We start from the raw sequence: 11,561 nt of genomic DNA, 5'->3' as shown, positions 1-11,561 counted from the left end.
TTGAGGCTGCTGATAATTTCCATTAGCGTGCCGCATGGTGCGGTGCGACTGTACGAATTTCACAGAGCCAGAATCTTATTTCGCGCGGAAGAAGGTGTTTTCATCTGGACCCAACCCTACTTGGTATAAATACATATAAAAACGTTATTTTGAGGACTTTTGACGGAGCTTAGCCTGGAGAGACGCAATTTGGAGCAAAAATACACATAAGAACATCTCAGATTTCTTCATATTTTCTAGTATTTTCAATTATTCAAAATTTATGCAATTGTTTGATTTCATCATGAGTGGCTAAACATCCATTGTTCTGGGGTTGTGATTTAGCCATGAATATTGTTGTTTAACGTTGACTTGACCTTGATTATAATTTGCCAATATATGGTTGTTTCTTCAATTCTGGTTTAATTGCTTAATTGTCTGGCCAACAATTAGGTTCTATTTACTATTTATGCTATGCTTGGGAAAGCCGTGTTTAGATTAAAGAAGAATTGAAGAGAGCATGATCTTAACCCTTAGGGGGAGCGGATTTGTGGTTAGGATAGGAATATACCTAGTCACCGTGATTAATTAAATATCGTGATTTTAATGCGTTCTTAATAGATTGATTCATGGGAATATAGGCGTTAATCTATTGAGAATAGGTGAGTAGTACTTCGGGAGAAGGCTATGAGAGCATTTATCGATTAATTAGCAACCATGAGTGAATTATATGAAAGGCAGAGTTAATTAGAACACAATACGAATGGTGAATCGATCACAACCCTGGAATATTTGTCTCTACTAAATACACAACAATCAACTCGTTACTTGATAATTTAGTTATTAGTTAGAATTGTAGTATAATATAATCATATTATTGGACTTTAATTTTAGCTGGATTGAATAACAATTTTAGCGATTTAGTGAGTAGTTTACACAAGTCTCTGTGGGTTCGACACTCAAGTTATCATTATATTACTTATCGACCACGTATACTTGCGTGTGCGTTTGGGAGCAATACTAACACTACAAGGCGTGACATAACTTTTTCAGTTAATGTCTTAGCAAGATATAGCTTTGCTCCTACAAGGAGACATTGGAATGAAATCAAACATATATTGCGTTATCTAAAAGGGACTACCGATGTGAGCTTATTTTATGGCAATGATTGCAATCCCGGTCTTGTTGGTTATACTGATGCGGGGTATTTATCTGACACACACAAGGCTTGATCTCAAACATGTTATATGTTTACATACGGAGGCACTGTCATATCTTGGCGATCGACTAAGCAATCAATCGTGGCTACTTTATCTAATCATACTAAGATAATTGTTATTCATGAAGAAAGTCGAGAATGTATATGGTTGAGGTCTATAATATATATTATTCGAGACAAATATGATTTGAAGTGTTACAAACTACCCACAATTTTGTATGAAGATAATATAGCATGCATAGCCCAAATTGAAGGGAGGATTCATAAAAGGAGCTAGGACAAAGCACATTTCACCAAAGTTATTTTTCATGATCTTCAAAAGAATGGCGATATCAATGTGCAACAGATTCGTTCAAGTGATAATATGGCTGATTTGTTTACCAAATCTCTACTGACGTCAACCTTCAAGAAACTAGTGTACAAGATTAGGATGTGAATGATCAAGGATGTGAATTGATGCTCTCATCAAGGGGAGTTAATACGCGTTATACTCTTTTTCCCTTACAAGGTTTTGTCCCACTGGGTTTTCCTTGCAAGGTTTTTAACGAGGCAACTAAAATGCGTATTTCTAAACATGTGTACTCTTTTTCCTTCATTAGGATTTTTTTCCCACAGGGTTTTTTTAGTAAGGTTTTAACGAGGCACATTATCTATGGACATCCAAGGGGGAGTATTATGATAAATATCATATTATGGTGGATGTCTACTCTTCCTCCATGATCTTCGTCTCAAATGTTTAATGACATATTCAATGACATATTTTCTATGTTCAATGACCTATTTCATGACATATTTTCTTCACTTTTCATGCATATATAAAGGTCTTGTAATAGACAGAAAAATACACACAATTAAAGAAGAAAATCTCTTTCTTCTCCCTATCTCCATTTCTTGTTCATGTTTTACTAAATCGCTTTTATTTCCTTGTTCCATATTGTTACTTTGAGTTATATTTCAACAAATTTTTTGCAAGAGCATAGAACATTTAGCACCACTAATGAGGCGAAATTTTTGACTTTCGGCAAAATCCAAGAACTGAATAAAGGGCGAGGTAAAAGATGTTCACACCTTGACCTACCCCTCAAATGGAGATTCAAACCTAATTTATATCTTCACTTAAAGAGCAAACAAATACAAATGCATTCTAATTTGACATTTTACACCTCGGAATTCACCACTGCAGATCAGAAATTATGCAAACAGGCACTGCAAAAGAATCGAAATCTGTGTTCTGTCTTACAAGTTACAATCCTACTTTTATCTTTATGGATGTAACATAAGATTTCACCAAATACATACAACTTATACACATGCAACTTAATGGTGCAATTGTGACTAAGGTCACACACCTCCTCCCTCCTCCCTTTCCCCAATTGAGGGGAAAATCGGAATAATGACCTACTGATACTATGCTTACAACATATCTTGCGAGAAAAGAATGCCAAAACCAAAATCAATGTAATTCATGTCTCACTGCATCTTTCTACTCTGTTTGTAAAGGATCCTCAAGCTGTGCTTCTGCACATTCCTCTCAGTATTCTCCATGTTCAGAGCTGCCTTTTTTTTGTCCGAGAGCATACTTTTGTGCGCACAAAACTCTTCCAATTAAGTCAAAGGCCAGAGCCCTGGAGAATAAGCAGTCTACATTCCTCACTGCAGCCTCTGCAGAGCAATCTCCAGTTGACATGGTGCTAATCCAAGTACCTCATCTCAGATTTGACACTTCACAAATTTGATACCAACCTTAGATATTTTCTCACCATCCAATAGTTAAATGTGGCAACTCCGGAGGGTCACTGCTTATAAGATTTGCCCACAGATTTGCAAGTGTGAGGAAGTAATGCTCTCCATTCCAGTCGATAAGTTTCATCCCTGATTCATTGCAAGGGTAAAAGAATTTAAAGTGAAATTAGCAGACTTGCGAGAATAATACACAATGTGTGAAGGTTGATTCCGAAGGACAGAACCGAGCAGTTCAATGAGTTTTACTATATTCTTATTCTACCACACCAATCATAGTAACAAAAGAACAATTAAGAACAAAGTTATTGCACAAGTTTCAGCCTAGGACTACACCTAATTTTTTTTTAACATTTCTTTATTAAGTTTCAATATCTGGTTATGTATCTCCAACAATAGGAACATTCACATTGTCATGACTCTGTGGCTCCTGCTACTAACAATGGCTTTGTCACAAGAACGGTAAGAAGTACAGTAATTATTCACTCTGAAAATCATGATCTTTTAGAATTAATATACCTGGTAATACTTCCAAAGTTAGAAGCGACAGCCTACACACCTCTTTCTGAGCATAGAGATGTTTTTGAAGGGTAACTGCATCAAGACTACGAATTAACTTGATAGAGTCCAGCAATGAAGCAACAGATCTCCCATCTCCAGAAGAAGCAGAGTCTAACATACTCGACACAGCTTCTCCAAGACCCAAAGAGGACCACATAGTGTGACATTCATCTAGCACAGAATGAATACTTGTACACTGAGCAGAATTCAACCAAATCCAAGGTTTGCAAAGTTTCACAGATGCTTCAAGCACTAAAGTTACCCGGTAGATCTCACCCAGGGCCCGGATGAATTCCCTTCCTGCATTTATCATATTAAATGAGATACTGGAACAACGAAATCAAATCTTTCCTACAAAACAATTTCATGGAATTCCCTATTATGGGCCAACAAACTTTTCATTAAGCCATTTTTGTGGGCCATGCACCAATAAGATACAGATAACGTACCTCTGGGGAGAGATAATATATGACTCTGAGCATTCATTTCCAATATCTTCTTCCATATACAGGAGCCATGTTGCAACTCTTGGGCACAAACAGAGATCATTTTATACCATACTGAAACATAAATTGATTGCTCCTCCAAAGATCCTGATCTCAAAATCTTTAGCATCATTGTAGCATGTCTTACAAGATCCGCTGTTGTTTCCAAATCATTCTCCACCTAATTACCAGAAAATAACATGTAAGTATAGCAAATCAAAGCTTATTTCTTCTTTCTTTCTTGTGTTTCATGATAACAAATGAATATACAAGCACAATATCAAAAAGGATGACTAAGTACATAGGATTTTATACGAAACATTTTTTCTTTGATGAGTGGATTTGTTAGAAAATATTCAGTATTGGTTTGAAATTCAAACCAAAAAAAGCCGTACATTAACATTATTGCCTTGATTAGGCCTGGGCGTCAAGCTGCGCGTTGTTACAATGAAATGCCCAAGCTCAAAACAACTCTTATTTTTTGTCCGACGACAACAAAAGGGACTTACCCAACTTTGATTAAATTGTTAGCCAAGTTTGTGATATCTCGGTTCAAAAATCAAGAAGTCTAGTTCAATAGAATTACAAATCTGGATACCATGTAGTTCAGAAACTTGCTGGATATATTCAGAAAACTTAAAGATTCTTTTTTTAAAATGGAAATTTTTTTAATACTCTATTAGTAAGTAACATCATAATTACTTAATTGATAAGTAAATTAGGAATTACTCCCTCCAGTCCACAATAAGTGACCAATTTTCTTTTGGCACGCCCATTAAGAAAATACTAAATTCTATACAAAAATACCTAGTATGACTAAATTACCCTTAACTAAATAGTTAATGTGAGGAGTAAGAAAACTTTTTTAGGGATATGTACATAATGGTAATTTTGCAAAAACAAATTGAATTTTGTCTTGATTATATAAATGGACACTTATTTTGGACCAAAATAGAAAAGCAAATTGGTCACTTATTGTGGATCGGAGGGAGTAAATTAGCAGTTTAAAAATTTCCTAAGCATTAGGAAATGGAGAAAATGACATACCAATGATAGTCTCCTTGATAAGTGGTAGTCTGATTCAAGTATTTGAAATTCTGGTTCCTGCAAAATCTCAATAAATGCACTCATACAAGCATTTTGAGGTAAATGTTCTTCCAAATGGCCATCCTTGCACATAGCATTATCCAGGTCAATATCCTTGCAAGCCTCCTATAAAATGAAATATATTAAACATAACATCAAGCATTGAGAAACAACTTTTTGCACATCATATTGAGGAAATAAAAGAAAAAGGGCAAATTCACACCTGATTAATAGTTTTTTATTTGGGTCTCAAAACTATTAGAAACAGAGAGCCACTGAAACCTAGTGAATCAAGGAGGCATATGAAAACATGAGATGGTGGTGAAAACGATTCCCCAAGGACCTTAACCTAAAATAATTTATTGGAAACCGAACAGCTCTGAGCAGCCAGCTCCTATCCTTGAGTTCCCCGAATTGAGCAGCACCTATTTTTAGAAGATTCTTATTACCAGGTCTAGCAGACCTAATTGAGAAGCACCTGTTTTCAACTCCTTGAGGACAAAAGTGTGGATCTCGATAAAGCACAGAATGAAGAAAAGAACTCAAAGAGGGACAGAAGTTTGGAGACCAAACGCTCTTTATTTCAAATTGGATGTCATGTTTTCACTTTGGCCCATGCTAAACAAATGTCCGCTTCCCAAAATGGAATAATAGGCTCTATTATATTAGAAGCACGCCAGAATAAGGCAATGAGATTTAAGCAGCATGAACAATCAACGTGACAGTTCACAGTTGTCAGAAAAAGGTAGTCTCAGCTACGCTAAATGGAAGGCAACTACTAATAGTATGATTAGGTATGAACCCAAGCAAGTGCACCCACCCAGTAGGGGTTGTATATGTCAGTTCCACAAGAAGTTTCCATTAAATCTCAGAAATACAGTGTGCATTGCATACAAATTCAAGGTTTCATCTATGGAGACTTCCTCCTTTTATAAATATGAAGTTCCATGACATAGTAACATGTTCTACATTTTCCCAAAACCTAGTTAGATCCTCGGGTAACGGTAGCAGGACTTCTACACTACAAAACTTGGCAATCTCACAAATTGGAAGGGGAAGAGAAAAGAGGATATTGTTCATTAACAAATGTCCATAATATTCAGTAATATATGACATAGATAAAAGAGCACAAACCTCAATTTCCTTATTAAGAGTTGAAATTTTTGCTTCCTCTACTGGAAGTCCATCAATGCTTTGAGCTCTCTGGAAGAATATAATATAAACAAGTCAATGCACCAGTACATAAATTCAGCTGGTTCTCTGTATGTGGAACTACTGACGACAATTCAAAATATATTTAGCAACACACAGACCTTAAGCTCATCGAGATGGCGTTTAGCATGACAGCACAACTCCTTCCTTAATTTAGAGTACAAATCCAAATAATTATCCAGATTGAGTTTGGAAAAGCTTTTCTTTGGTGGATCCTCAGAAGTAAGAAGAGAAGTATCGTTATCCGTTCTCATTGGAGAAGAGCCCTCCTTAAACTCCCATTCACCATCATCCAAGTCATCCTCACCATTCACCAGATTTGAATTTGAGACTGAATCTTGTGGATTGTCACTAATGCTATTTGGCACTTGAACAGAGTGACTAGGTGAGATTTGTTCAGCTTGGCTATATAAATTTGAAATGAGATCATTAATGGAAATATTTGAATCTGGACTTCTATCATTCTTCGAGTAAGAAGCATTATGGGGGACAAAAATATCTTCAATATTAGATGAACCATCAATCTCCTGCTCTTCATCACCAAATATTGATAGGGGAAGAGCCCCTTTATGATTCTCTAACTTTGACTCCTTCACCTGGATAATAATCAAGATTAGGTAAGGAAGGGTTGGAAATAAGTTGCCCAAACACTATACTTACCTAAGTTCAAAATGTAAAAAAGAAAAGCTCTACCAATATTGGTAGATGATGCAGTTCTCAACTCTAACGTGGCAATTTAAGAGAATAAAGAGGCTGAATATAGTAGTTACTTTACATGTATTTCATTTAATTAAATGTTCCTACCTATAAAAACAGACCAAAAACCTACAAAAAAATTTCTATAAAGAAAGAGAAGAACAGTCCAACCATTATACACACGCACATCCCAAATCATGCCAAGAGTAAACTTAGAGAATTATTATTCATACTCTGCAGAATCAAGCGTAGATGGATCAAGGGAAGAAGAATTTTGCAAGAGAAACATGCAGGCGCCATGGTTGTAGGAATGAAAAAGACAAAGTGACGAAGATTGGAACTTCATATCAAACTTTTAGCACCTTGCTTATACATTTAACGTAAAACAGAAATACCATGTATTGATAGGGAGAAAGCATTCACCACGACCAAAATGCTACGTAGAAGGAACAAACTGTAGCAAAGTTCAAATGTTAAGCTAGGTTGAAAAGAAAAAAATGAGAAAAGGATGCAAATGGAATAAACTAAATGCTGAACGAACAGTTATCTTTAACAAAGTCCAAATATGTTTAGCAAACAAAAAAGAAAAACATGGGAGTAGAGCCAAAAGAAACGAGTAAATACTAAACACAGACTATCTTCAACAAAGTCCAGATTGCTGACTGAACCTTACAAAATATATGAAAATAAAAGGAGAAAAAAGAGGAAGAAGCAATTAATCTTTTCCCCAGCAAAAAAAAAAATAGAAATTTCTTAACCAAAAGGAGTGCCATTAAGTCAACAATTGACCTGGTCTTTATCATCAGATTCAGAAGCTTGGAGTTCATAATGAGTAACATCATTAACCTTCCGTTCTTCCTGCGCAAAAAGATAAAAAGAAGAATGGCCTATAAGGGGAAAAACTCCAATATTGGTATACAATAACAAAAATATCAAAATAAAATTACCTCAGGTTTCAATCCAGAATCTGAAAATGCCGTCGTAAAGTCCCCAAAATCCTCATCGGTTTCAGCACTCCCAACAATTGGATGAAGGTCCAGTGAACCATTACTCTCCTTTTGTTCACCTCTACCATCTGATGCTGGAATGTAAACGTTTTTAGATGCAATAGATGGTTCAATATCAAATCCAAGTATATTGTCAGGGTGAACAGAAGAAATTCCATTACATGTTGCAAATAGATCAATTGGTTCATTTGGCGTGGCGAATAAATCGATTGAACCATTTAGACTATTGCCAAATCCATAGGAATATGCCTGCCAGTCACCAGCGTGATGTGCCTCAGAATCAGCTGTTACCGATCCATTAGATGTTGCAAACAAATCGACTGAGCCATTCAAGCCATTATGAAAATCGAAAGAGGATGCATTAGTTTGCTGCAATTCTTTCGCCTCTGAGGTAGCCTTCACACAAAAAGAACAAGATTAGTAACCATAAACACCTTCATGCGTACAAACTAGCAAATAAGTACAAAAATGTAACCAGTCAAGAAATCAATCAACTATTCCTCAATCTTAAATTAGCTGGAGTCATTATATGAATCCTCTATGTTCATTCTACTAAATTCAGGCACATTTCATCCCAATATTGAATAATTTGCCATTCAGAGTAAATTAGGAGTTCACTTTCCCTGATAAAACTTCTAACAAAAAAAAAAGAACCCAAGACTTAGTGTTAATAAATAAATAAAAGTAACCAAAATAATAAAATTGCATGAACATGTGAATGGACAAAATAAATTACCCAAAAATACCACTAGAACAATGTGAAATACATAGCAAGCAGTTCTGAAACTGCAATGACCACCAAAAGTTACATCTTGCCACCCAGAAATTGAAGGATGGGAAACCTGAAAAGTAAACAAAACCGCCTGGAATTCTTGCCCTACCGTCAAAATTGATGCGGATGACTACAATATTACATGTTCATAATATGAGTTTAAAACAGTGTTTCGAAGGCACTATCAGCACTGAATATAAGATTAAGATAAATTATATAATTTTATTTCACTTTTGGTGTAAATAAGGCTTCTTAGATGATGTATTTTCTATTTTAGACAACCTAGTGTCGTTATATTGATCTACTACAAGACTACTTTTGCTCTCTGTCTGTAATGGTTTTACTACTATAAGCACTCCCTTTGTGCTAATGATTTATAATATTACTACCTTACTCAAAAAATATGAGTTTAAAACAGTGCAGAGAAGGTTTTTCCACTAGTGCACAACATAACTATTATCGATGGTAAAAATGTCAGGCTTTACCTTATTGTTACCATCTTTGATTGTTGACATTGAGTAAGCATCCTTGAACTCCCATCCATCATCATCATCATCATCATCATCGTTGACATCATTGTTGTTGTGAGCATTATTCAAATTTTCACTTGAGCCAACAGCATTGAAGTTTGAATTCAACCCACTAATATCCGGACTAGCTGCAGAAATCGACCTCCCAGCATCGGATCCAAATCCGCCAAAATCGAAGTCCCATCCACTTAAAGTTGAACGTGGTGCATTTACAGAAGAACTATAACCATTTGAATTGGGAACGAGCCCCCCACTTTCAGTCTTAATCTGCTGACTCTGATGATCGTTCAAATTTGTGAGACCATCCAGACTCAAAGTTCTATTCAAACCATTCTGATTGGATTTAGACACATGGAAAACCGGAGTCCACACACCAAAACTAGAACTTGTGAAATTTGCTGAAGAACTCAATGCATTCGACTCGAAATCAAACCCAGTGCTTTTGGTCTTGATCTGCAGATACTGATCATTCAAGCTTGTTACAGCATCTACACTCAAAGTTCTGTCCAATCCATTCTGATTAGACTTGGACAAATCAAAGTCCGGATTCAACATAGAAAAATTTGAATTTGATACATTTGTACTTCCTGTATTGATCTGTTGAACCTCTTCATTCAAGCTAGCCAGGTAGTTCAAGCTCTGCACTCTACTAACACAAGGAGAACCCGAATTGGGATCGAAACCCAACCCATTCAACTGGAAAACGGAATCTTTGGAATTCGACTTAACACTATTCAAACCTACCAATTTATTGGAATTTGAAAGTGACCTATTTTGTGATTTCAAGTTGTGATCTTGGTTGTATAAGTTTGAAATAACTGAATCAAATCCATAACCCAAATTGGAATTAGAACCGTTATTTCTTACTTTAGTGTTGGTATTCGCTTCAGCAGGATTTTGTTTCTCTTTACCCACGTCATCATCTTCTTCTTCTGCTTCGCCGAATAATGAAAGCGGAAGAGCACCACAAGGTTTTACCCACCCAGATTCAGAAACGGAACGACTATTACCAAAAGGGTCGAAGGGTTTGGATTGGGTGAGGGAGGATGCTGTGGAAGGTTCAGATCCGCTAGGGTGTTCGACGAAATCACCCCATTCATCGTCTTCAGCAGAGGGGTTGATTGATTTGGGTGGTGGGGTGAACTGGGTGTTGAGGTAATTGGTAGATGCGAAGGTGAAATCGCCGAAGCTGTCATCGTCGTCTTCCGCCATAGTTGTCGCAGCGGGCGGTGGTGCGCGGCGGTTTTGCGTCACCTTGCTCCCCCCGACTGTACGAGGCTGTTATGTTCCATTTTGCGGTCAAAACCGCCCAACTCCGACTAGCTTTAATTCCCGAGTGCTCCTTTGGTCACGTGCTAAACTCCTTCCTACTTAGAGCATGTTTGCAAAGTAAATGTAATTACACAATTTAATATTATACACGCTAATATAATTTTTAAAATTTTCTTTTACTAGTATTTTTAATTATTAGTATTAATATTTATTATAAAAAATACTTTTTAAGCTCATATCTAACTTTCTTATGTTCACATGAATTGATGAAAAAATTAAATTCGTTATTAACATTTTTTATTAGTTAAATTAAGTAATAATATTATTTATTTTTAAGATATAGATTATTTTTATGATATTATTTACTAATTTATAATTATATAATGTATTTGATGGGATAATATTTATTTAAAATACCTATTAGTTAATTAATTTTTTATATTTATTATTTACATATACAATGCAATAATACTTATCTATATGTTGTTTGAAAAAAGTTTGATTAACGATGTAATTATATTTGTCCAATCAAATATGATAATAAGATTTGCATGGTAATTACATTCCGGCAAACAACCAAGGTGTTACACTGCCCAAATTGTGCAATTACCAGGGTGTGTAATTATTATCCGGCGCTTAATTGCTACCCTAGCCATTACGTTACTAGGTAACTACACATGGCTTTCAAATATCCTTAATATAAAACTAATGCTCCTATTTATAAAGAACTTTGAATTTCACTTCTTAAATATACCTGATTTCGTTCTTCGGGGGAAAAGTGATACCACGTCGGGAGGTCAGGACGTCGAGCTCGAGGTCGAAGCTCCTTTTTAATGTCGAGGTCGGTATCATTTACCGAGGTCAGAATAAGGCATGATTCGAGATGATACTGTTATGATTCAATAACGGAAAGAGCGAGATACCCGTGATGGGTCAGAGATCACGGCATAAATTTCAGAATGGATTGGTTTTCGGCTGTTAGACAACTGTCAAATATGATTT

General features: G+C 35.8%; 1 protein-coding gene across 2 annotated transcripts; it reads right to left on the bottom strand.

Annotated features, from left to right (window-relative positions):
- Positions 1-2,389: 2,389 nt before the first annotated feature.
- LOC107826586 (uncharacterized) lies at positions 2,390-10,667 on the bottom strand. Of its 2 annotated transcripts, none has more exons than XM_016653574.2 (10): positions 9,243-10,667; positions 8,147-8,381; positions 7,926-8,059; positions 7,768-7,836; positions 6,384-6,878; positions 6,205-6,273; positions 5,032-5,196; positions 3,949-4,165; positions 3,458-3,799; positions 2,390-3,070 (listed from the first exon to the last, which is right to left on the bottom strand). In XM_016653574.2, exons 1-10 carry the CDS (start codon positions 10,497-10,499, stop codon positions 2,955-2,957), a joined length of 3,099 nt encoding a protein of 1,032 aa, XP_016509060.1. In that variant the 5' UTR covers positions 10,500-10,667; the 3' UTR covers positions 2,390-2,954. The 2 variants fall into 2 exon arrangements, with proteins under 2 accessions (XP_016509060.1, XP_016509061.1); XM_016653575.2 differs by having other exon boundaries at positions 7,926-8,053; positions 9,243-10,650.
- Positions 10,668-11,561: the final 894 nt, after the last annotated feature.

The sequence above is a fragment of the Nicotiana tabacum genome, chromosome 7 (assembly GCF_000715075.1).
Source record: "Nicotiana tabacum cultivar K326 chromosome 7, ASM71507v2, whole genome shotgun sequence".
Classification (NCBI taxonomy): domain Eukaryota; kingdom Viridiplantae; phylum Streptophyta; class Magnoliopsida; order Solanales; family Solanaceae; genus Nicotiana; species Nicotiana tabacum.
Note: the sequence above shows the minus strand (reverse complement) of the source record. Positions and strands in the feature narration are given on the sequence as shown.